The 26,514-nt window shown below is 38.2% G+C and overlaps 1 protein-coding gene across 2 annotated transcripts in view; it reads left to right on the plus strand.

Annotated features, from left to right (window-relative positions):
• The window catches only part of LOC136316759 (eukaryotic translation initiation factor 1A, Y-chromosomal-like), a 135,083-nt gene that overhangs the window by 23,081 nt on the left and 85,488 nt on the right, over nt 1-26,514 (plus strand). Inside the window, exons 5-7 of one of the 2 annotated variants that reach the window (XM_066248907.1) lie at nt 13,343-13,424; nt 14,766-14,857; nt 17,155-17,966. In XM_066248907.1, coding sequence (XP_066105004.1) covers nt 13,343-13,424; nt 14,766-14,857; nt 17,155-17,160 — 180 coding nt within the window. In that variant the 3' untranslated portion in view covers nt 17,161-17,966. Of the gene's footprint in view, nt 1-13,342; nt 13,425-14,765; nt 14,858-17,154; nt 17,967-26,514 lie in introns of those variants that run through there. The other variant, XM_066248906.1, reaches the window with a different exon arrangement.

Raw genomic sequence — 26,514 nt, forward strand, 5'->3', positions numbered from 1 at the left:
TGATTCTTCCAGATTGATTTTTTTGTTTGTTTGTTTGTTTTACAGAGAGAGAGTCAGAGAGAGGGATAGACAGGAACAGACAGACAGGAACAGAGAGATGAGAAGCATCAATCATTAGTTTTTTGTTGCATATAGCAACACCTTAATTGTTCATTGATTGCTTTCTCATATGTGCTTTGACCGGGGGCCTTCAGCAGACCGAATAACCCCTTGCTGGAGCCAACGACCTTGGGCTCAAGCTTGTGAGCTTTTGCTCAAACCAGATGAGCCCATGCTCAAGCTGGTGACCTCAGGGTCTCGAACCTGGGTCTTCCGCATCCCAGTCTGATGCTCTATCCACTGCGCCATCGCCCAGTCAGGCCAGATTGATTTTTGAAAGTTATGTGTTTCAAGCAATTTATCTATTTCACCTAGGTTGTCCAGTTTTTTGGCATACAGATCTTCATAGTATTTTCTTTTTTTTTTTTTTTTTAATTTTTATTTATTCATTTTTATTATTAGAGAGAGGAGAGAGAGAGAGAGAGAGAGAGAGAACAGAGGAGGAGCAGGAAGCATCAACTCCCATATGTGCCTTGACCAGGCAAGCCCAGGGTTTCAAACCGGTGAACTCAGGGTTCTAGGTCGACGCTTTATCCACTGCGCCACCACAGGCCAGGCCATAGTATTTTCTTAACAATCTTCTGCAGTGTCAGTTGTTACTTCTCTACTTTCATTTTTAATTTTATTTATTTGAGTCATCTCTGGTTTTTTTGGTGGGTCTGGTTAAAGGTTCATCAATCTTATTTACCTTTTCAAAGAACCAGCTCTTGGTTTCTTTGATCTTCTGTATTGTTTTTTTAGCTTCTATGTCATTTATTTCCACTCTGATCTTTATTATTTCCTTTCTTCTACTTCCTCTGGGTTTTTTTTTTTAAGGATCATTTTTTTTCTTTTTACAGGGACAGAGAGAGCGATAGATAGGGACAGACAGACAGGAATGGAGAGAGATGAGAAGCATCAATCATCAGTTTTTGGTTGCGACACCTTAGTTGTTCATTGATTGCTTTCTCATATGTGCCTTGACTGAGGGCTACAACAGAGCGAGTGACCCCTTGCTCAAGCCAGCAACCTTGGGTCCAAGCTGGTGAGCTTTGCTCAAACCAGATGAGCCCGCACTCAAGCGGGCAACCTCGGGGTCTCGAACCTGGGGCCTCCGCATCCCAGTCTGACGCTCTATCTACTGTGCCACCGCCTGGTCATGCTCCTCTGGGTTTTATTTGTTGTTATTTTTCTAGTTCTTTTAGATGCAGGATTCAGTTGTTTATTTGAGCTTTTTCTAGCCTCTTTAGGCATGCCTATAGTGCTATGAACTTCCCTCTCAAAACTGCTTTTGCTGTGTCCCATAAATTTTGAGTTGTTGTATGTTTATTTTCATTTATTTTAAGAAAATTTTTTATTTCTTTCTTAGTCTCATTGTTAACTCATTCGTTATTTAATAATATGCTATTTAGCCTCCAAGTGTTTCAATGTTTCTCAGTTTTTCTATTGTAGTTGATTTCTAGTTTCATGCCATGCGATCAGAGAAGATGCCTGATATTATTTCAGTCTTCTTAAATTTATTGAGACTCGTCTTGTGTCCTAACATGTGGTCTGTCCTAGAGAATGTACCATGAGCACTTGAAAAGAATGTATATTCTGCTGCTTTGGGGTGAGAGGTTCTGAAGATATCTATTAAATCCAGTTGGTATGTCTTTTAAGGCCACTGTTTCTTTTTAATTTCCTGTCTGAAGGATCTATCCCTTGATGTTAGTGGAGTATTAAAGTCCCCTACTATTATAGTATTGCTGTTGATCTCGCCCTTTATGTCCATCAAAATCTGCTTTATATATTTAGGTGCTCCAATATTAGGTGCATAGGTATTTACAATGGTTATATTCTTCTTTGGATTGCTCCCTTTATCATTATGTAGTGACTTTCTTTATCCCTTACTATAGCCTTTGTTTTAAAGTCTATTTTGTCAGATACAAGTATTGCTACTCCAGCTTTTTTTTTATTTTTATTTGCATGAAACATTATTTTCCACCCTTTTACCTTCAGTCTATGTGTATTTTTTTTTTTTAGTCTGTGTGTATCTTTTGTTGAGGTGGGTCTCTTGTTGACAGCATATGTACAGGTCCTGTTTTCTTATCCACACAGCTACCCTGTGTCTTTTGATTGGAGCATTTAATCCATTTACATTTAAGATTACTATTGATATGTAGCTGTTTATTATCATTTTATTCTTTAAATATACATTTTTCTTCTAGATTTTTTTCCCCCTTTGTTCTGTTTACAATAGGCCTGATATCATTTCTTGTAGTACTGGTTTGGTTGTAATGAATTCCTTGAATTTTTTTTTTTGTCTGGGAAGCTTTTTATTTTTTCTTCAATTATAAACAATATCCTTGCTGGATAAAGAAGTCTTGGTTGTAGGCTCTTGTTTTGCATCTCTCTGAATATATCCTGTGGTTCCTTCTGGCATCATATGTTTCTATTGAGAAGTTGGATGTCATTCTTATGGGGGCTCTTTTGTATGTAATTAACTGTTTTCTCTTGTAGCTTTTAGTATTCTTTCTTTGTCTCTTAAGTTTGGTATTTTATTTATGATGTGTCTTGGTGTAGGCCTACTTTGGTTCTTTTTTTTTTTTTTTTTTTTTTTTTGGTTCTTTTTTAATGGGACTCTGTGCTTCTTGAACTTGTGTGACTTTTTCCTTCATCAGTTTAGGGAAATTTTCAGCTATGATTTCTATAAACATGTTCTCTGTCCCTTGTTCGTTCTCTTCTTCTTCAGGAACCCCTATGATGCAGATGTTGTTTCTCTTCAGGTTGTCACAAAGCTCTCTTAGAGTTTCCTCAGACTTTTTGAGCCTCTTTTCTTTTGCTGCTCTGCTTCCATTCCTTCTTTTATCTTGTCTTCTAAATCACTGATTTGATCCTCTGCTTTATCCAGCCTGCCGTTAATGCCTTGTAGTGCAGTCTTCATTTCTGATACTGTATTTGTTGTTTTTGAATGATTTTTTTTATACTCTCTGTCCTTTTTTTCTTTTTAACAAAATATCCTGTTTATTGGATGGACCTCAACCAATCAGTTGAAGGCCTTCAAACAAAAATTGAGGGTATGGGCCCTGGGCAAGAAGGGTAATATAGTTTGGCAAGAAGGGTAATACTGTTGCCCTAAGAAGGATCAATTCTGCCTCAAGAATGGAGCAAGAAACCTTCCTGAGTTTTCAGCCTGCTGGTTTGCTCTGCAGATTTCAGACTCAAGACTGCAACATTACGTCTTCCCTTAATTTCTAGCTGGCTGGCCTGTACTACAGATTTTGAATTTGCTAGCCCTCACAATTGTGTGAACCAGCTCCTTAAATCAATCTCTCCTCTCTCTCTTTCCCTCTCTTGTTGTCACCCCTCAGGAGACTTAATGTTTGTTGTTGTTTTTTTGCTTGCTATCTCTTTATTTAGGTGCTCCGTATGTCCATCCATTGTTCTAAGATCCTTGAGCATCCTGAAAATCATCATTTTAAACTATTCATCTGGTAATTTGATTTCTTCCATCTCATTTAGCTCTTTTTCTGGGGATTTCACTTGTTGATTTTTTGGATTCTAGTTCTCTGTCTTTCCATTTTGTCTCTGTATAGATTTCTTTTTTGGGTGCACTGTTTGTGTAGCTAGCTGAGTCTAGAGTTGGTGTTGTCTGCCTCCAGCTTCTAGTTTTGTTGTTTCTAGATCTTCTTGGGTTGGCATCAGCTGTCGTTTGTAATCCACTGTGGACTATTTGTCTGCCGCTACTGTTCTCTTTGCTGTTTGTGTCAATGTTTTTTTTGCCTTAGCTGGGTCAGATGTGAGAAGCCCTTCCTTAAGATACCACTCTAACAAGGGTTGTTAGGTCCTGTGAACTGATGCTGTCCACATCTGGCCACTGGATTTGCCAGCCCTGGAACTCTCTGTCAGGAACCTGGCATAGACCAGTTGGGGTCACTGCATATGACTGGTCCTTAGCAACCTTCTTGAAGCTACAAGCAAGTAATCCAGAATTTGTAGCTTTTTCTGCTGGGCCCCGGTGCCATTGTAAATATCAGCTGGACTTCTAGGCTGGCTTTTATCTACTCTTGACTGGAGAAAGTCAGCTTATAAATTCAAATTCCCCTGAGTCTTGCTTTCTGCCACCTCTTAGTGCTGGCTGCTTGTTGAGCTCAGCATGGTAATTCAAAGGTTAGGAAGGGTAGTGGGTGTGGCTTGCCCCTTAGCATCAGATGTCATTGTATCCAGATTCCACCCCCAGCATTCAGAAGGGTGTGGCCTCTGAGACCCAGAGGTGTGGTCTGCCTGCTGGGTAGCCCCTGCCAGGCCAGTCCTCTGGCGAGTACTCAGCAGTATGGGGGTGCAGTGTAGTTCAGACCTCAGCACTCAAAACCTGTGTCACTGATGCACCCCCTGCTTCTGAGTGACTCTTTGGTCTGACTGGAGTGGGAGATTCTCCAGTGGGTGGGGTAATTGCTTCCCTTTGCTGGTGTTACTTCTCCCAGGAAAAATGGCCGCTTTAGTGTTGGGGAATGACTCAGCACCCAGTGGCCTTCCCTTACTGTGTCTCTCCCTGGTTTACACTTTCCTCTCACAACTTCAGTCCTCTAGCTCTCCCCACCACCAGAGCCCTGGGTAAGTGACTGTGAACAAGGTTTTCTGCTCAGTCCTTTTAAGATGGAGCCTGGTCTGAGGGTTCTGTCTCTTTCTCGCAAACAGTAACCTGGCTCTTTTCTCAGCTAAATACTGACCCTGCAATTCTTCTAGTCTCTGGGGCTCTAGGCTGGGGCTCCGGTCCTGGGGATGAGGACCCACAACTCTCAGTGCAACCCACCGCACCGTGAGAGTCTCTCCGGGCCACCGCTTGCTCCTGGGAGCGAGGCAGCCCTTTCTATGTCTCTGCCCTTCCTACCAGTCTCAGTGTGGCTCTTTCGGGGGTCCTTGGTTATAGATTCGTCTTAGTTTAGTCCAAAGTCGGTTTTTCAAGGTGATTGTTCTTAAGTTGTATTCCAGTTTGGTTGTGGGAGGTGGGAGTTGGAATGTCTGCCTACTCTATTGCCATCTTCTCTCTCCCCGCCTCAATTATGTTTTAATAAAAGGGAAGAGGGAGGGGGAGAGAAATAAATGATTGCTTCTGTTAATTGCCCTGACTGGGAATAGAACCTGGGATGTTCATATGTCAGTTGGATGCTCTATCCACTGAGACACATGGCCAGGACCACAATACACTTGTCAAGAATATGACAAGAGGCCCTGGCTGATTGGCTCAGTGGTAGAGCGTATCCCCATTATGTGGATGTCCCAAGATTGATACCAGGGCACATAGGAGAAATGACCATCTGCTTTTCCACGCCTTCTACTACTTCTTCCCTCTCCCCTTTTCTCTGTTCCTTTTTCTTCCCTTCCCATAGTTGTGGCTTGATTAGTTAGAGTGCGGGTGCTGAGGATGACTCTGTAAAGCCTCTGTCTCAGGCACTAAAAATAGCTCAGTTGTGAGCTGGGTGGATCCCAGTTGGTGCACATGTGGGAATCTATCTCCTCTCCTTTCAGTTGAAAAATGGAGAAAAATAAATAGAAGACTATGACATGAGTATGCTGGACTTTTAAAATCTGTAGACATCTCATTACAGAGGTTTTCCTTAAAAGTTTTTAAATCAGGTACTTGTTTGTATCAGCTATAATGTAAAGCCATTGCAGTGTTAAAAAAAATTGTCTCAATTATTCTTTAATAAAAGCCTTGGGGGAAAAGAATAAGCTATTTATAAGGTAAAAAAAAGTTCTGGCTCTGGCCGGTTGGCTCAGTGGTAGAGCGTCGGCCTGGCGTGCAGGAGTCCCGGGTTCGATTCCTGGCCAGGGCACACAGGAGAAGTGCCCATCTGCTTCTCCACCCCTCCCCCTCTCCTTCTTCTCTGTCTCTCTCTCTTCCCCTCCCGCAGCCAAGGCTCCATTGGAGCTAAGTTGGCCTGGGCACAGAGGATGGCTCCATGGCCTCTGCCTCAGGTGCTAGAGTGGCTCTGGTCACAACAGAGCGATGCCCTGGATGGGCAGAGCATCACCCCCTGGTGGACATGCTGGGTGGATCCCGGTTGGGCGCATGCAGGAGTCTGACTGCCTCACCATTTCCAGCTTCAGAAAAATACACAAAAAAAGGAAACAAGAAGTTCTACAAGTGGGAATTTTTAGGAAGTGCAACACAGTTCTCTAAAACTTGTGTTTTTGAAGGATTCCAAACAGTTTTGCTCATCTAGTGACTACTAGGATGCTGGTGTTATTGGCTACCTGGAATTAGGCTGAAGGTGTGGGGTTCAAGCAAGGTAAGACACTGAAAAACTTAGTATCACTGATATTTCACCACTTTTGGAATAAACTGTTGGAGTATTGCAGGCATTTGACTAATTTCTAGAGTTCTGATAAAATTGATTTTATATTTTTCAGTGTCTCTTGTTTTTCTGAAAAGGAGTGCATTTAAAAAAATCCTTAATCCACCATTTCAGCCACTATTACTTCTGTTTGTATCTGGGTTTTTTTCTACCTTTATTGAGATATAATTGGCATAGTAGTATTTAAGGTGGTACAGTGTGATAATTTGATACACCTCTATATTGCAAAATATTCTCACCCTAGCATTAGTGTGTCTCTATGTGTGTAGAGAACATTTAAGAAATTTTTGCTTGTGCAGTAACTAGAATTAACATGCTCTACATTAAATTTCCAGAACTTACTTATATTTTATAACTAAGTTTGTACTCTCTAACCAACATCTTCTTTCCCCCTTCACCCAACCCTTGGCAGTCATCTCTCTACTGTCTGTTTCTATGGGTTTGACTTTTTTAGATTTTACATATGTGAGATCATATAGTATTTTTATTTTCTTTCTTATTTAACTTGGCATGATGCCCTTCAGGTTTATTGATATTGTCACAAACGTTAGGATTTCTTTCTCATGGTTAATAATATATGTGGGAGTTTGTGTGTGCTTGTACAAGAGACATCTATATCTATTCATTTATTGATGGACAGTTAGGTTATTTCCATGTTGTGGCTATGGTGAACATGAGGTGCAGGTATCTTTTTCATACTGTTTTTTATTCCCTTTAGGTTATTGCTGGATCATGTGAGATAGTTCTATTTTTAACCTTTTGAGGAACTTTTCTGCTGTTTTTGATGCTAGGTTTGCTAGGTTACATCCCACCACATTTTTGCCAGAACTTATTCTCTCTTGTCTTTTTTTATAATAGTTATCCTGAAAGTGTGGTAGTATCTCCTTATGGTTGCATTTGCACTTCCCTAATGATTAATGAAGTTGAACATGTTTTCATGTAATTGTTGGCCTCTGGATGTTTTTGGAATAAAATATGTGTTAGCTCACTTTTTAATTGAATTATCTGAATATTTGCTATTATTGTGTGAGTTTCTTATGTATTTTGGATATTAACTCAGTGTCAAATACATGATTGGCAAGTATTTTTCATTTTGTAGATTCCCTTTTAATTTGTTGTTTATTTCACTATATAGGAACTTTTTATTTTGTAATATTTTATTTTATTTTTATTATTTTATTATAATTTTTGAGAGAGGGGCAGGAACATCGAGCTACTCCAGTATGTACCCTGACCAGGAGATGAACTGGCAACTCTGTGCTCCAGGATGATGCCCCAACCAACTGAGCTATCCAGCCAGGGCTTAATTTCTTTTTTATTTTCAGAGAAACAGAGAGAGGGAAGGGGGAACGGAAGAATTCATATGTTGTTCCACTGAGTTGTGCATTCATTGGCTGCTTCCTAGGTGTGCTCTGACCAGGGATCAAACCCTTAGTCTGTTGTTTTGGGACAACACTCAGCCAACTGAGCTAACCTGCCAGGGCACTAGAATTTTTTTAGTTTGATGTTACATGTGATTGTTGCTTATGCTGTTCATGATCCCAATGAACAAACCCAGTCTCAAGGAGTTTTTTCCCTGTGTTTTCTTCCAGTAGTTTTATGGTTTCAGTTCTTGTGTTTAAGTCTTTCGTCTATTCAAGGTAATTTTTGTGAGTAGTATAAAATATGGGTTCAGTTTCACTTTTCTGCCTTTGTTTATCCAGTTTCCTCAGCACCATTTGTGAAGAGACGGTTCTTTTCTAATTGATTATTCTTGGTTACCTTGTCAATTATTAATTGACCATATATGTAAAAATTTGTGGGCTCTTGATTTTGTTTCATAAGTCTATGTGTCTCTTATTATCAGTATTATACTGTGTTTATTACTATAGTTTTGTAGTTTGACATAGGTAAATGGGATACTTGCAGCTTTCTTCTTTTTCAAGATTGCTTTGGCTATATGGAGTCTGTGCTTCTGTATGAATGTTAATGTTTTCTGTTGTGATGAAAAAGTCACTGTAGTTTGCTTTGAAAACTTACAGTCTTTTAATGTTTTTTGGTGAGAGTAGGGAAGATATAGAGATTCCACATGTGACCCCACCAATATCCATCTGACTGATTCTTTGCCCATTTGGGACCTCTTGCAACCTATTTTTGCTGCCTGGTGCAGAGGCTGGAGGGAGCCATCCTCAGCTCCTGGGGCCTACGTGCTTGAGTCAATCAAGCCATGGCTGCTGGAGGGGAAGAAAGAGAGAGAAAAAAAAGAGAAGAATGGGGGGAGGAGAAGCAGATGGTTGCTTCTCCTGTGTGACCAGTAAATCGAACCCAGGACATCTATCTGTATACCAGGTTAGCGCTCTACCACTAAGCCAACAAGCCAGGGTGAAAACAGTCTTAATTCCAGGTCAAGAACACTGGGTATTTTCCATATTTCTTCAGTTTTATTTATCAGTACATTACAGTTAACAGTGTGCAGATCTTCTACCTTCTTGGTTAAATTTTTTCCTGAGAATTTTGTTTCAATGCTATTATATATGCTCTTGTATCCTTGATTTCTTCTTCAGTTACTTCATTGCTAGTGTATAGAGACACAACTGGTTTCCTTTTTTTTTGGTTCCTTTTCTTTCAATTTTATTATATATTAGTTTCAGGAATACAACATAGTGATTAGACAATCATGTACTTCCTCAACCTCATATTCCCACCAGTCATCACAAGTGTGGTTTCCAGAGGTGGATTAAGGTCAGTTGAGGCCCTGGACACAGAAGAAAACAGTGGACCCTTTAAAAAGAGAGAGACAGGGGAAATGAAAATACATGTTAATCATATTTTCAAATAAATGAAAAATATTATGTACTGTTAATGTTAAAATTGCACGTTTGAAACCAAACTTGGTATCATTAGAAAAAAGTATAAAGTTGGGGTTTTCCAGGGTCCTTCAGAAGTTAGGGCCCAGGTGCACCCACCATTAAATCTACCTCTGATGGTGTTCATGAATTTTTTTTCTTTGTTTTGTCCTTTTTTTTCAATTCCACTATCTCTCTCACCCAGCCCCTGCCTCCCCCTTCTCCCTACCTGTTAGCCTGCTCTCTATGATTTTGTCTCTATTTTGCTGGTTAGTTCATTTTGTTCATTAGATTCCACATATAAGTCAAATTATATGGTACTTGTCTTTCTCTGGCTGGCTTATATCACTCAGCATGATGCTCTCCAGGTGTATCCATACTGTCACAAAAGGTAAGACTTCCTTTTATTTAATATTTTTTATGACCAAGTAGTATTATATTATGAAAATCTTTTATTAAAGAATTTTATAGATTTTAGAGAGAGGTGAGAGAGGGAAAGGATGAGAGGGAGGATTGAGAAGCATCAACTTGCTCCTCAGATGTGTCTTTCTCAGGCAAGCCAACGGTCTTCAACCAGAAACCTCAGCATTCCAGGTTGACACTTTATCAACTGTCCCACTGCAGGTCAGGCCATAGCACAGCCATACAGGGGCTGTTTCCTGATCTTGGCTATTATAAGTAACATTGCAATGAACATAGGAATGCATATAATCTTTGTAACTATTATTTAGTTTTTTTCAAATAAATTACCACAAGTGGAACACTAGGTTATAAGGCACATTTTCATTTTTGAGGTAATTTCTTCTTCTTCTTTTTTTTTTTTTTTTTACAGGGACAGGGAGAGAGAGTCAGAGAGAGGGATAGATAGGGACAGACAGGAACAGAGAGAAATGAGAAGCATCAATCATCAGTTTTTTGTTGTGACACCTTAGTTGTTCATTGATTGCTTTCTCATATGTACCTTGACCACAGGCCTTCAGCAGACCCTTGCTCGAGCCAGCGAACTTGAGTCCAAGCTGGTGAGCTTTTGCTCAAACCAGATGAGCCAGTGCTCAAGCTGGTGACCTCAGGGTCTCAAACCTGGGTCCTCTGCATCCCAGTCGGACACTCTATCCACTGCGCCACCGCCTGGTCAGGCTTGTGGTAATTTCTTACTGTTTCCTCAGTGGCTGCACCAATCTGATATCCTACCAAAAGGGCATCAGGGTTCCCTTTCTCTTTACACTTCTTGATTGGTTTATTGATGATAGCCATTGTGATAGGTATGAAGTGATATCTCCTTGTGGATTTAATTAGCATTTTTCTGATGATTAGTGACATTGAGCATCTTTTCACGTATTTGTAGGCCATCACTATATCGCCTTTGGAGAAGTCTCTATTCATGTCCTTTGCTCCATTTTTAATTGGATTGGTTTGTTTTGGTGTTGAATTTTAGAAGTTCTTTATAAATTATGGGTATTAAGCTTTTTTCAGGTGTCTTGCCAAATTTGTTTTCTTTTTACCTTGTTGATGGCTTCCTTTGCTGCACAAAACTTTTTCAGTTTGATGTAGTCTTGTTTGTTCATTTTTTTCTCGTTTCCCTTGCCTGAGAAGATATATAAAAAAAATATTGCTATCAGAGATGTCTGAGATTTTACTGCCTATATTCTATGAATTTCTGGTTTTGAGTCTCCAGTTAGTACTTCCTAATCCTATGATGGCTAATCTTTTTATAAAAACCACCCACTTTTGCAGTGCTGGTCAACCTGGTCCCTCCCACCCACTAGTGGGCAGCACCGCAATTGGCCCACCATGAAAGCTGGAATGGATGCCCACTAGTGGGCGGGAGGGACCAGGTTGACCAGCACTGCAAAAGTGGGCAGTTTTTATAAAAAGGTTTGCCATCACAGCCCTAATCCCTTCACCCCATCCCCAAACCCATTCAGCAACCACCATTTGTTCTGTATCTATGAGTCTTTTTCAATTTTGTTTATTTCGTTCTTTATTTTTATTTTTTATGTTGAACTTATAGGGATACATGTGTCAAGTGTGCCTCTGCACACTGCATCTTGTACTTACTGCTCTAAGTAAAATCTCTTTCCATCCCTATTTTACTTCCATTTTGCCTACCTCCACCTACTGTCAAACCCTTTCCCCCCTGACTATTTTGTTCTTTAAACAAATAATTAAGATCATATGATATTTGTTTTTCTCTACTTGACATAGTTTTTGTTGGTTTTCTGTTTTGAAACTTTCCTGAATTCATTTCTTTGTATCTATAGATTTTTCCTATATGTTTTTTTAAAATTCTGCAAGAAGACCTGTGGTCTATCTTTAAAATATGTGTCATTTCTGTGTCCATAATCTGGTCCTAACTTCACATAAACCCCAAAAGTTGAGATTAGTAAGTAAGTCTTGTTTTGGGGGGTAATGAAATCACAAATCTTAAGACATATATATGGCAATCAGATATATAAAAAGATGCTCATCTTTGCTAGCTTTTCAAAAAATGCAAATCTAAACTATAATAAGATACCACCTCATGCCTGTTAGATTGGCTATTATCAACAAGACAGGTAATAAGTGTTGAATAGGCTGTAGAGAAAAAGGAATCCTCGTTCACTGCTGGTGGGAATGCAAATTAATACAACCTTTATAGAAGAAAGTATGGTGGTTCCTCAGAAAACTAAGAATAGAATTACTGTGACCCAGCAATCCCTCTTCTAGGTAACTACCCCCAAAACTTAAAAATGTTATTTAAAGAAACATGCACCCCCATGTTCATTGCAGCATTATTCACAGTGGCCAAGACACAGAAACAACCAAAGTGTCCCTCGATAGATGACTGGATAAAGAAGATGTGGTACATATATACAGTGGAATACTACTCAGCCATAAGAGATGATGACATTGCCATTTATGACAACATGGGTTGACCTTCAGAACATTATACTGAGTGAAATAAGTGAGTCAGGAAAAGCTAAGAACTATATGATTTCACACATAGGTGGGATATAAAAACTGAGACTCATGGACATAGATAAAAGTAAAGTGATTATGAGGGGTGGGAGGTTGAGGTGAAATGGTGATGGGAGGGCAAAGGGAGTAAAGATGGACAAATATATGGTGACAGACAATAACTTGACTTTGGAGGATGGTCACAATAAAATGAACAATTCAAATGCTATAGAAATGTTTACCTGAAACCTAGGTACTCTAATTGATCAATGTCACCCCATTAAATTTAACTTTCTAAATTAAAAATGATTAATATTCAAACATTAAAGTGATTCTTAATCATTTGGGAATAATTTATATTCTTGCTCCAAAGATTCTATACCCTAGTTCCAAAGAGTGATCCAATATTTATACAGTTGCTCAAAATGATCCAAAGATTATTTTAGCAGCACCACTATCACCTGGTAGATGTTAGAAACTTAAAAATGCAAGTTGTTAGCTCAGTTTTGTATATCCTGATCCAGAATCTGAATTTTACCAAAATTCCTCTTTATTTTTTATGCACATTACAGTTTGAGAACTCTTGTTTTATATTGTTTTGTAATTGTACCTCCATGATTATTTTAGTTTCCTTTCTTTGGGTGTTGTTTGGGGAGTTAATTGTAACTATTCTTCAAATATTTCTTTTGTCTTTTAAATGACTCATTTTAAAAAGCAGCCAAATGTGAACATTTTGGGACAGTTCTCAGGGGCATTTTCTTCAGAAACACCAAAAAGCTTTTTAAGTACAGATTTTTGGACTTCATCACAGGTCTGTCACTCTTCAACATACATAATTTTCTTTTTTTAAAACTCCAAAAACAGTTCTGAAAGGATAGGTCCCATATTTTTTTTCTACTTTTTCTTTTCTATCCCTTTTTACTATTTCATTTATTAAAGTGAATTCCATGTTAGCAATTTTTTTATGCTATTAACCACTAGTCATTCACACAATATGATTTATACTCCTTTAATTCTAAGACATTTTAGGAATGTTGAGAGTTTGTATGAGAATAGTTAAGTGATCTTTTCCTTAGTGTGTTTAATTTGAAAATATCAGTAATTTATGAAACAATTGTTGGTATTTTGGCATAGCCACTTAAAAAGTTATTTTTTATCTCTAAGGATAACAAAGCTGATGTAATTTTAAAATACAATGCAGATGAAGCTAGAAGTCTGAAGGCATATGGCGAGCTTCCAGAACATGGTAATATCTAAGTTATTTTGTCCTGTCTTATGGCATTATTTGTTGAAGTTTCCATGAACCAATTTTTATAGAATTGCCTTTTCTATTTGTATGTATGTAATCAACAAAAACTAGTTGCAAGTATGCCTATCTATACTTTATCATTTATTTAGTAATAGAATTCATTTTCTAATGTTATTCTAGTGGAGAGTTTAAAGGTTTTAAATTCTGCACTTGTATATAATCTCAAGGGAGTGCATTTGTTTAGTGTTTTGAACAATTCTCAAGAGATTTGCCAAATTCATCTATATCAGTACAGCAGTTATGATACTGGTGTTGATTTTTATACAAAAGAATGGTCAGTTTATCTTAGCATAATATACTGTATTTCATTTTAGTGAATTTTTTAAAGAGATGTTTCTTTCCATTTTTAATGACTAAAGTATTGCATTCTCACTGAAATATACTGCAAAACATAAAATAACTTCACTATAACATTTAAGTTATTTTTTAGCTCACATTTTTTACTTGGAAGCTACCATAGTTTTATTTCATTTTATAATGAAACTTTAAGATTTTTATGTAAGCATGAAAATTTTGATTAAGGTATTTAAAAAATATGTGGGAGTAGGACCAGTACTTCCTCTTTTACTTCTATTGCTTAGGACAGCAGGTTTTAGCCAGTGTGCTACAAGAATTTTTTAAAAGATATTTCATAACTAAGTATTTAGTCAGTAGCACACTTCTTTTTCCTTAGATTGTCAGTAGCCATCTTGTGTGAATGAATAAAAATTATACTTTCTTTTTGTCAGATCAGCAAAAAATATAGTATATTTTATGGTGTGCTGCAGAATTTTAATATTTAGTTTATTTGTGCAATGAGATGAAAAATTTTGCAAATCACTTGTTAAAGGGATGAGCATGATTTGACTAAGTCTTTTTGTCTGATTTGGTAAGTCTTCCTACCAGTTGATGAACTTAGGAAAACTTTGGATGTGCTGAGGAAGTTATTAGCACTCTTCAAAGTCTTTGTGAAGTATATTTGGAAAGCGTAAGAGCATAATTATACTTTGCCTGCCTTATAATACCTTTCTGAACAAAATTAAAATATATACTCTTCATTATAATTACTTAGCAGTGAACTTCTGGGAATTTTATTGTGAATTTGTTCCATAATGAGTTCTTAGATGATAGGAAGATTTTTCTTATAATGAAATACTTGAATTGGAGCAGCTCTTACACTAAGAATCTTTTATAGTTTAATATTTTGTATTAAGCCCATTGTTTTAATAAGTAATTCATCTCATAACATCTTGATTATATATGAATAATATTTAAATATATTTACTATTATGTCTTTAGCTAAAATAAATGAAACGGATACATTTGGTCCTGGAGATGATGATGAAATTCAGTTTGATGACATTGGAGATGATGATGAAGACATTGATGATGTGAGTAGTAATAGCTAACCTTTGGAGTTTTTTGGTTGTTTTATTCATCTACAAGGAAAACAGATCTTCCCTTAACTTTAAGAATGCTGAATACTAAAATTTAGTACATTTGGAGGATTATTCGTGAAACTGAATATTCATTAATATTCAGACACCAGCTAGTCTAACTTTTTATACTTTGGAAAATCTTACAATCTTTTGAAACATTTCTCTCTGAAAAGATAAGTATTAAAAAAAATCAGCACTAGCTCTGACAGTGGATACTCCCTAATGGTAATTTTTTTATGAGTGTCTACAGAGATAGCTATTCAGAAATGTAAGCTGACAATTCTGAGAATGTGTCTCCTGTGAAATGAAATGCTGGTATGTTACAAGAAGAATCTTGTTTGAACCAGCTTGCTGAAGCATTGAAACTGTAAAATACTTTAAAAGCCTTACTGAGCCCTGGCCGGTTGGCTCAGTGGTAGAGCATCGGCCTGGCATGCAGAAGTCCCGGTTCGATTCCCGGCCAGGGCACACAGGAGAAGCGCCCATCTGCTTCTCCACCCCTCCCCCTCGCCTTCCTCTCTGTCTCTCTCTTCCCCTCCCGCAGCCAAGGCTCCATTGGAGCAAAGTTGGCCCGGGCACAGAGGATGGCTCCATGGCCTCTGCCTCAGGTGCTAGAGTGGCTCTGGTCACAACAGAGCGATGCCCCGGATGGGCAGAGCATAGCCCCTGGTGGCCGTGCCGGGTGGATCCTGGTCGGGTGCATGCAGGAGTCTGTCTGACTGTCTCCCCATTTCCAGCTTCGGAAAAATACAAAAAAACAAACAAAAAAAAGCCTTATTGAAATGGAGGCCTGTTGTCAAGTTATATATTGAGATTACATTGTTTTATTTGTTAGGTGTCATTGTTAGCCAGGTTTTTTGTTTGGAGTACGTATATGTTTACATGTGAAAATTTTCGTATCCTTCCCATTTTCTATTTCTGGGTATGCTTTAAAATGTTCGTAAGAGGCCCTGACTGGGTAGCTCAGTTGGTTAGAGTGTCTTTCTGACATGCTGAGGTTGTGTGTTTGATCCCCCTTGGTCAGAGCACATACAGAAATCAAACAGTGATGGCGTGAATAAGTGGAACAACAAATAAGTGGTTTTTTTCTCTATCCCTTCCTCTCTTTCTAAAAATCAATAATAAAAAACATGAGTAGATGAAAAGAATTGTGGTGGTGATTATATTATGTTCTCTTGAATTTACAGTTCTTTCAACTCCTCTGAATGTCTCAAACTGCTTTTATAAATAAAGATGTTGGTAATTGAAAAATTTGGAGATCCCTGTCCTACATCACTGATTCTCAATCACTTGTGGTTCTCAACATAGACTTTCCAAAGGCCTTGTATTTTTTAAAAGCTCTATTAATTTTGCTGCACAACCTTTGTCAGAAACAAATGTTCTACATTTTCTAAAATTTCTTCTTAGTATCCAAACATGCATTATATTTAGATAGCAGTTTTTAAACTATAGTTTTATTGAAAAAAAGAGTGTAAGCCTGATTGAAATTTAAGCCATACTTCCATCCCATTCTTAGGAAAATTATAGTGCCTCAAGTTTGTTCCAACTCTCAACACATAGGTCTATAACCACTTCATTAAAGGAAGGAGATACTAAATTTCATTAAGAATAATCTGCGTAATAATCACTGTTCATAAAAATTAGGAGATATTTTATAGCTTCATATTCATTTTGAAATACCCTTCAATTTTTGTGAGCAGTATACAACACTGTCAATGCAATCTCAAAGAAGCAAATGGGAATTAAGAAAAATTAGGTGGTCAGATTTTCTGTTTAAAAGGATCTATTTTTGCCTGACCAGGCGGTGTGGCAAAGCGTGACAGTGGATATAGCATCGGACTGGGATGCGGAGGACCCATGTTCAAGACCCTGAGGTTGCCAGCTTGAGCATGGGCTTATCTGGTTTGAGCAAAGCTCACCAGCTTGGACCCAAGTCACTGGCTTGAGCAAGGGGTCATTCGGTCTGCTTAAGGCCCATGGTCAAGGCACTTATGAGAAAGGAATCAATGAACAACTAGGTGTTCATTGTCGCAACGAAAAACTGATGACTGATGCTTCTCATCTCTCTCCATTCCTGGTCTGTCTGTCCCTATCTATCCCTCTCTCTGACTCTCTCTCTATCTCTATAAAAAATAAATAAATAAAATAAAAATAAAAGGATCTATTTTCTAGGTAGTCTAACGGGATTCTTATTCAAGACTATTATAAGAATTATTTTTCTATGGATCTAATTTTTTTTTCACTTACAGATCTAAGTTGACCTTAAGTTTCAGAATATTCTACAGTTTGGATTTTGACCATCATCTGTTAAGAAGACTTAAACTTCAGCATGAATGTAGTTTATTAACCAATTTATTTCATTGCTTAAAATATTTGTTATATTTCTTTAATTGAAATGTTAATGTCTCTTCCTGACCTGTGCTGGCTCAGTGGGTAAAGTGTTGACCTGGAACCTTGAGGTTGCTGGTTCAAAACCCTGGTCAAGGCACATATGGGAATTGATTCTTCCTGCGCGCCCCTCCCCCCCCCCCCGAATCTCTCTCTCTCTTCCTCTCTCTCTTCTTTGAAAAATGAATAAATAAAAGCTAAAAATAAATCTTAAGAAAAAAATGTTAGTGCTATATTCTTTTGATGTAATGGAACTAAGTGATAAAAGACCACAATATCTACTGTTAAAACAATAGAAAGAAGAAAAGGGAGAGAGTAAAGAAAAGAATTGTTTCCAGTTAGTGGATGTTTTGAATAAATTGCCTTATCATTAAGATCAATGATAAGTACTAGTTTCAACTAATTTGAAGTCAAGAAAAGGGGCTATTTTCATATTTCTGTAACTATATTTTTATATTGTATTTGATAGAATTCCTTTCACCATGCTATGTTGTCAACATCATAGAGAGCATTTACAAACTGCAGATTTTAGAACATGGGTTTGAATTTATAGGGTAAACAGTTGCAAAAATTTAATGCTGGGTAGTACCCAATTAACTAAACATTGGAAGTACAGATATACTAGTCGACTATTTTTTATTTAATGTATAAAACAATTTCTTGAGTGAGGCAATTGTAATGGCAAAATATGGAGAATAGTTTGCACTACATAAAAAAATTGTGTTAAAATATGTCATTTATTGTCAAAACTCATGCATTTGTAATCTATAGTTTTGGGTTTAATGAACAATTAAAATACATAAAATGAAAAACTTTTTCTGGTGTAAGGAAATGGATGGAACCACGGCTAAGAAAGGTAATAAAATGTCCTTTGAGTATTTTGGCCTTACTTTGCACTAGTGTATTTTACTGTGTGAACTATCTTTTTGGTGTATATTTTACTAGGAATTTACATTATAACTTTTTTTTTTAACTATTTTTCTGTTTTGAAAGTTATGAACTGTAGTAAGATGAAATTAAGAGAAGAGCTAAACACTTGCCACAGTTAAATATTATACAACTTTAATAGGAAATTATAGTTAAGTTTTTCCTTTTTTTGAAACATCACTCCCCACCCTGAGTGATTTTTTTCAGCAGAGAAAATTAATGTAATAGGAATACACCTTTACCTGGTTTTAATAATAATAATAATAATAATATATGTAACCTATAAAGCAGAATAAATCTTCATAGAGTTTCTAGTGTGCAGAGGACCCTCGGGCTTGCTGACTGAGAATCAATTCTAACCAACAATATGTGAACTTCTGTGCATGTTCAGACCACAGTAAGTGGATTTTGCCTCACCAGGGTCAAGTGCCTGCCAAGGTCTCTTTTTGGATATGCTGCTTATGAAACTAAATGGATCCTTCTGTGATGTTGGCTGAAGCTGGCTTCTGGATGTGTCTGTTCTGGGGCCTTTTAGGAGGAACTGTTGCAGGTCAATGTCAGGTAGTGTCTGACTGACTTTGGGCAACCAGTTTGTAGTTACAGTTTGTGGCTACTCTGCTGGGCCTGAATTTGACTCGGAAGAATCAAACTATGCACCAGGGCCAGCTTCCACCAGTACTGACCCCAGGACTGATTATAAAGTCCAAGGCTCTCTGAGATTGGTTGCTGGCTTGAGCTCAAAAGTTGATAGCTTGAAGCCCAAGGTCACTATCTTGAACAAGAGGTCACTGGCTCAGGTGGAGCTCCCCAGTCAAGGTAGAGTGGAGAACATCAACCTTGGATACTGAGGTCCCAGGCTTTAAATCCCAAGATCACCAGGTTGATTACAGGCTCACCAGCTTGAATTGAATCCCAAGGTCACTGGCTTGAGCAACACATCACTGGCTCAACTGGAGGCACCTCTAGTCTCAAGGCACATATGAGAAGCAATTAATAACTAAAATGACCTACCTATGAGTCGATGCTTCTCATTTTTCTCCCTTCCTGTCTCCCCTTGCCTGTCTCTCACTTAAAAAAAAATAATCTAGGTCATGATACCATAAAAATCCTAGGAGAAAACATGGGCAGTAAAATATCTGATATCTCTTGCAGCAATATTATTGCCAGTATACCTCCTCATTCAAAAATAAATAAACAAGAGGAATTATATCAAACTAAAAAGCATTTATACAGCAAAATAAAGAGGAAACTAACAGAATGAGAAAATATTTGCCAGTGATATATCTAATATGATGTTAATTTCCAAAACACATAAGGAACTATACACCTCAACTTCAGGAAGAAAAACAATCCAATTTAAAATGAGCAGGGAACCCAGTCTGACCTGTGGTGGTGCAGTAGATAAAGCATCAACCTGGAAAGACGAGGTGGCCAGTTTGAAACCCTGGGTTTGCCCAGTGAAGGAACGTATGGAAATTAATGCTTTGTGTTCTTCCCCTTTTATCTCTCTTCCCTCTCTAAAAATGAATAGTCTTCAAATAAATAATAAAAAAATGAGCAAAATACACACTTCTCCAAAAGGGGGATATTTATGGCCAATAGACATACAAAACATGCTTAATGTCACTAATCAGAGAGGTAAAAATTAAAAATATAATAAGAACATACCTTACACCTGCCAGAATTACTTTTATTAGTAAATCAACAAAAAAGTGTTGACGGGTGTGCAGAAACAAAATGTTATACACTGTTGGTGAGAATGCAGATTTGTGCCTCCACTGTGGAAAACAGAATGGAGTTTTCTTTAAAAATTTTAAATGGAACTGCCTTTTGACCTAACAATTTCACTTTTGGGAATGTAGCCAAGCAATCTTGAAACACTTATTTGAAAGAATTTATACACCTCTGTGTTCATTGTGGCATTATTTATGCTAAAAATAGCCCAAATGTCCATCAGAGGATGAGTATATAAAAAGCTATTAGTACATATTCACAATGGAGTGCTACCATTTACACAGTGGACCTTTTGTGACAACGTGGGTGGATGTGGAGATTATTATGCTAAGTGAAGTAGGCCAGTCAGAGAAAGATAAATGCTATCTGCTCTCTCACTTATATGTGAAATCTAATGAATAAGTTAAAGTGACAAACAAAATAGAGACATGGACACATAGAACAGACTGATAGTTTTGACTGGGAGAAGGCTTGAGGGACTAGAATACTGAATTGAAGGGATTAAGCAAAATATTTTTTGTTGAGTTGTATAGTTACCTATATATATACACATATGTAATACATAACATATAGACATAGAAAAGAATGAGGTGATAGCCAGATAAATGAAAAGGGTTGCGGGCTGGAGTTGATGTAGATGGGCAAATGTGAAAGACTTTACTTGAGGTAATGGACACATGGTTTATTATACAAATGATGTTTTATTGAGTTTCAACCTAAAAATGTACCCCAATAAATTCTATTAAAAATAAGTAAATAAATAATCAGAAAACTGCAAACAGTAAAATGATTATGTTAAAGCTTAAGATGTTAGCAAGTGAAAATATTTATAAATATAAATTATTATATGAAAGCCTTGTGAGAATCACAAAGCAAAATCTAAAGTAAATACATAATATATAAAGATGAAGGAAACAGCAAGCACTAAAAGCAACTCATCAATACTAAAGAAGTAGAGCAACAAAAAAGGAAGAAAAAGAGAAACTAAAAAATAGCCAAAAACATTTTAAAATGTCACCTATTAACAGGTTTTTAAATTGACTAAATTCTATAATAATCATTCAGTAAATAAATTGATTTAAAAATATATAGGCTATCTAAAAGAGACTCACTTCCACTTTAAGATCACACACAGATTAGCCTGAACCAGGTGGTGGCACAGTGGCTAGAGCATCGGACTGGGATGCGGAGGACCCAGGTTCGAGACCCCGAGGTCGCCAGTTTGAGCATGGGCTTATCTGGTTTGAGCAAGGCTCACCAGCTTGAGCCCAAGGTCACTGCCTTGAGCAAGTGGTCACTCGGTCTGCTGTAACTCCCCAGGCAAGGCACTAATGAAAAATCAATGAACAACTAAGGAACCACAGTAAAGAATTGTTTCTCGTCTCTCTCCCTCCTGTCTGTCTGTTCCTCTCTCTCACTCTCTATCTCTGCCACACACACACAAAAAAATCACACAGAGATTAAAGCTGAAGAAATAGAAAAATATATTTAATGTAAGTAAAAACCAAAAAGAATCTAGGGAGCTATACAATATCAGACAAAAAAGACTTTAAAATAAATAACCATAATAAGAAACAAAGAAGTGTATTACATAATGAAAAGGGTGAAATCCAACATGAAAATATAGTTTTTATAAATATTTATGTATCCAATATATGAGCACCTAAATATATAAAGCAAATATTTTCAGACCCACAAGACAAAAAAGACTATAAGTAAAGATAGGATTTAAAAATAAACATTAGAACAATGGACTAAACAGACATGCACTAAACTTTCCATCTAAAAGCAAAATAATTCACATTGATCTCAATGTTCTATTCCTTAGGAATAATGATGTTAGACCATAGAGTAAATCTTAATAAAGTAAACTTTGAAACAATATGAAGCACATTCAACCATAATTATATTAAACTAGAAATCAATTATAAGAAAGAAATGGAAAATTCACAAATATGAAGATTTTTTAAAACTATTGAACAATCAATAAGTAAAAAAAGTCAATCAGTTTCATTTTTATATACTAATAAAGTGTCAGAAGGAGAAAGAAGAAAAATTTCTATTTAAAATTTACAATAAAATGTCAGAAAGAGAAAGAAGAAAAATTTCCATTTAAAATATCTATATTAATTTAACAAACTACATTGAAAAGTATGCAATCATTGGTGTAAGAAGTTGAAGACACAAATATCTATTTAAATTTCAATTGCATTTTCCATACACAAAAAGTTTTGTTAAAAACAGTCTTAAATTTTGTGTCTACAAAAAGACTCCAAAAAACCACAACAATCTTGAAAAAGAACAAAACAGGAAGCATCTCACTTTCCAACCTCAAACTATATTACAAGAGTACAGTAATTAAAACATTATTGATTGGGAAGAAAACAGATTCATATATCAAAAGAACAGAATAATAAGTTCAGAAATATATATACTGTATAAACATAAAGTTAATTAATTCACAGCAAAGAAGCCAAAAATATATTGTGAAGAAAGGACAGTCTCTATAATAAATGCAGTTGGGGCCCTGGCCGGTTGGCTCAGTGGTAGAGCGTCTGCCTGGCGTGCAGGAGTCCCAGGTTTGATTCCCGGCCAGGGCACACAGGAGAGGCGCCCATCTGCTTCTCCACCCCTCCCCCTCTCCTTCCTCTCTGTCTCTCTCTTCCCCTCCTGCAGCCGAGGCTCCATTGGAGCAAAGATGGCCCGGGCACTGGGGATGGCTCTGTGGCCTCTGCCTCAGGCACTGGGATGGCTCTGGATGCAACAGAGCGACGCTCCAGAGGGGCAGAGCATTGCCCCCTGGTGGGCATGCCAGGTGGATCTAGGTCGGGCACATGCAGGAGTCTGTCTGACTGCCTCCCCGTTTCCAGCTTCAGAAAAATGAAAATAAATAAATAAATAAATGCAGTTGGAAAAATTGGACAGCTATATGCAAGAGTAAAACTGAACCACTTTCTTACACCATTTGTGTCAGGGTAGTGATGTCCTTATAAAATAATTCAAAAAATGTTACCTCAACTTTATTTTTTTTTATTCATTTTTTTGTATTTTTCCAAAGCTGGAAACGGGAGACAGTCATCCCGCATGCACCCAACCGGGATCCACCCAGCATGCCCACCAGGGGGCAATGCTCTGCCCATCTGGGGCGTTGCTCTGTTGCATCCAGAGCCATTCTAGCCCCTGAGGCAGAGGCCATGGAGCCATCCTCAGCACCTGGGGCCAACTTTGCTCCAATGGATCCCTGGCTATGGGAGGGGAAGAGAGAGACAGAGAGGAAGGAGAGGGGGAGGGGTGGAAAAGCAGATGGGTGCTTCTCCTGTGTGCCCTGGCTGGGAATCAAACTTGGGACTCCCGCACGCCAGGCCGATGCTCTACCACTGAGCCAACCGGCCAGGGCCTCAACTTTATTAAAAGAAAAAATGTGAGCCTGCCCAGGTGGTGGCGCAGTATGTAGAGCAGTGGTCCCCAACCTTTTTTGGGCCACAGACTGGTTTAATGTCAGAAAATATTTTCATGGCCCAGCCTTTAGGGTTGGACGGATAAATGTATCACGTGACCGAGATAAGCATCAAAAGTGAGTCTTGGATGGAACAAAGGGAATCTGGTTATTTTTTTAAATTTAAAAAATCGTTCAGACTTAAATATAAATAAAATGGAAATAATGTACGTTATTTATTCTTTCTCTGCAGACTGGTACCAAATAGCCCGCAGACCGATACCGGTCCGCGGCCCAGGGGTTGGGGACCACTGGTGTAGAGTATCAACCTAATGTGTTGAGAACCCAGGTGCAAACCCCAAGGTCACTGGCTTGAATGCAGGTTCATCAGCTTGAGCATGTGTTAGCCAGCTTGAGTATGAGGTCATAAACATGACCCCATAGTGTCTGGCTTGGCTCTAGTGGTCACTGGCTTAAAGCCCAAGTTTGCTGGCTTGAGCAAGGGGTCACTGGCTCATCTGGATCTCCCCAGTCAAGGCACATATGAGAAAGCAATCACTGAATAACTAAGGTACTGCACTTATGAGTTGATGCTTCTCATTTCTCTTTCTTCTGTCTCTCTCTCTCTCTCTTACAAAAAAAAGTGAAAGATTGGTGTTTTGTTTGTTTGTTTGTTTGTTTGTTTTACAGAGACAAAGAGTCAGAGAGAGGGATAGATAGGGACAGACAGGAACGGAGAGAGATGAGAAGCATCAATCATTAGTTTTTTGTTGCAACATTTTAGTTGTTCATTGATTGCTTTCTTCTATGTGCCTTGACCGTGGGCCTTCAGCAGACCGAGTAACCCCTTGCTCAAGCCAGCGACCTTGGGTCCAAGCTGGTGAGCTTTGCTCAAACCAGATAAGCCTGCGCTCAAGCTGGCCACCTCGGGGTCTCAAACCAGGGTCCTCCTCATCCCAGTCCAACACTCTATCCACTGTGCCACCGCTTGGTCAAGCTGGTGTTTCTATTTTGTTTGTAGAATTTACCAGTAATTTCTTCTGGCTCAGGGCTTTTCTTTGTATTTGATTACTAACTCAATCCCTTTACTATTTGTAGGTTTAGGCTGATTCTCTATTTCTTCATGACTTAATCTAAGCAGAATTTCTGTTTCTAGGAACTTGTCCATTTTACGTACCTTCTATATAAGTGTTGGCATTTTTCAAGTACTCTCAGAATCAATTTGAAGTACTCTCTTATAATCCATTTTATTCCTAAAGAAGCAGTCATAATGTTTACATGTTCATTTCTAATTTTAGTAATTTAAATTCTCTTTTAATAAATCTATTTAAAATTTTGTCAAGTTTTTTTCTTTTAAAGACTTTATTCGTTTGAAAGAGAGAGAAAGAGAGAGAGAAAGAGAAAGGGGAGAGAAGCAGGAAACAATAACTCCCTTATGTGCCTTGACTGGGTAGGCCTGGGGTTTTAAATCTGTGACCTCAGCATTCCAGATCAATGTTTTATCCACTGCGCCAGCACAGGTCAGGCTCAATTTTTTTTATCTTTTTTATAAAATTAAACTTTTGAGTTTGTTGATATTGCCTATTGGTTTTGTTTTTTGTTTGTTTGTTTGTTTTTTGTTGTTTTTTTTTTGTATTTTTCTGAAGCTGGAAATGGGGAGAGACAGTCAGACAGACTCCCGCATGTGCCCGACCGGGATCCACCCGGCACACCCACCAGGGGCGATGCTCTGCCCACCAGGGGGCGATGCTCCGCCCCTCTGGGGCGTAGCTGTGTTGCGACCATAGCCACTCTAGCGCCTGGGGCAGAGGCCAAGGAGCCATTCCCAGTGCCAGGGCCATCTTTGCTCCAGTGGAGCCTTGGCTGCGGGAGGGGAAGAGAGAGACAGAGAGGAAGGAGGGGGTGGGGGGTGGAGAAGCAAATGGGCGCTTCTCCTATGTGCCCTGGCCGGGAATCGAACCCGGGTCTCCCGCACGCCAGGCCGACGCTCTACTGCTGAGCCAACCAGCCAGGGCCTGCCTATTGTTTTTTGGGGTTTTTTTTTTACAGGGACAGAGAGAGAGTCAGAGAGAGGGATAGATAGGGACAGATAGATAGGAATGGAGAGAGATGAGAAGCATCAATCATCAGTTTTTTGGTTTTTTTTGTGACACCTTAGTTGTTCATTGATTGCTTTCTCATATGTGCCTTGACCACAGGCCTTCAGCAGACCAAGTAACCCCTTGCTTGAGCCAGTGACCTTGGGTCCAAGGTGATGAGCTTTGCTCAAACCAGATGAGCGTGTGCTCAAGCTGGTGACCTTGGGGTCTGGAACCTGGGTCCTTCCGCATTCCAGTCCGACGCTCTATCCATTGCGCCACCGCCTGGTCAGGCTGCCTATTGTTTTTCATCTTTAATTTCTCTCTGCTCAAATGTTATTCCCCTTCTTTTGTAAACTTTGGTTCTAATTTGTTTTTAATTCCTGCTTCAAATTGCAAAGTTAGGTTGTTGATTTGAGATCTCTTTATTTTAAATGTTTTTATAGCTATAAAGTTTCCTTTTAGCACTGCTTTTGCTTTTTTTCACATGTTTTGGTATGTGTTATTTTAACTTTTATTTTCATTCATCTCCATACCCTTTATAGTGGTTTAATTATTCTATCTGTTTTTTGATTAGAATACTTTATCATTTTACACTGAAGTAATTTCAAGGGGCTGAGATTATTTTTGTTATTTATTTATTTATTATTTTCTATATGGTTCTTTTCTCCCTTCATCTGCATTACTGTATTTTGTATTAACTTTCCTTTTTATTTTTCTTATTGATTTTAATTTATTGTATTTATATAGATTTGAGTGTCGCCCCAAATGCATCCTCCCCCCCCCCATATTACACTCAACATCACGCTTGCCTCCATCCCCACAGTGCACTCCCCCATTCCCCTCAGGATTATATCATCCTCTCGTCCCCTTTCTCTCTGTCCTCTTTTCCTCTGGTTCCTTTAATCCCTCCTCTGTCTCTATTCCGTTCCTCAGTTCACATTGTTCATTGGATTTCTCAAATGAGTGAGATCATATGATATTTTTCTTTCTGTGCCTGGCTTATTTTACTCAACATAATAGTTTCCAGGTCCATCCGTGTTGTC

Source organism: Saccopteryx bilineata, chromosome X (assembly GCF_036850765.1).
Source record: "Saccopteryx bilineata isolate mSacBil1 chromosome X, mSacBil1_pri_phased_curated, whole genome shotgun sequence".
In the NCBI taxonomy this organism is placed as follows: domain Eukaryota; kingdom Metazoa; phylum Chordata; class Mammalia; order Chiroptera; family Emballonuridae; genus Saccopteryx; species Saccopteryx bilineata.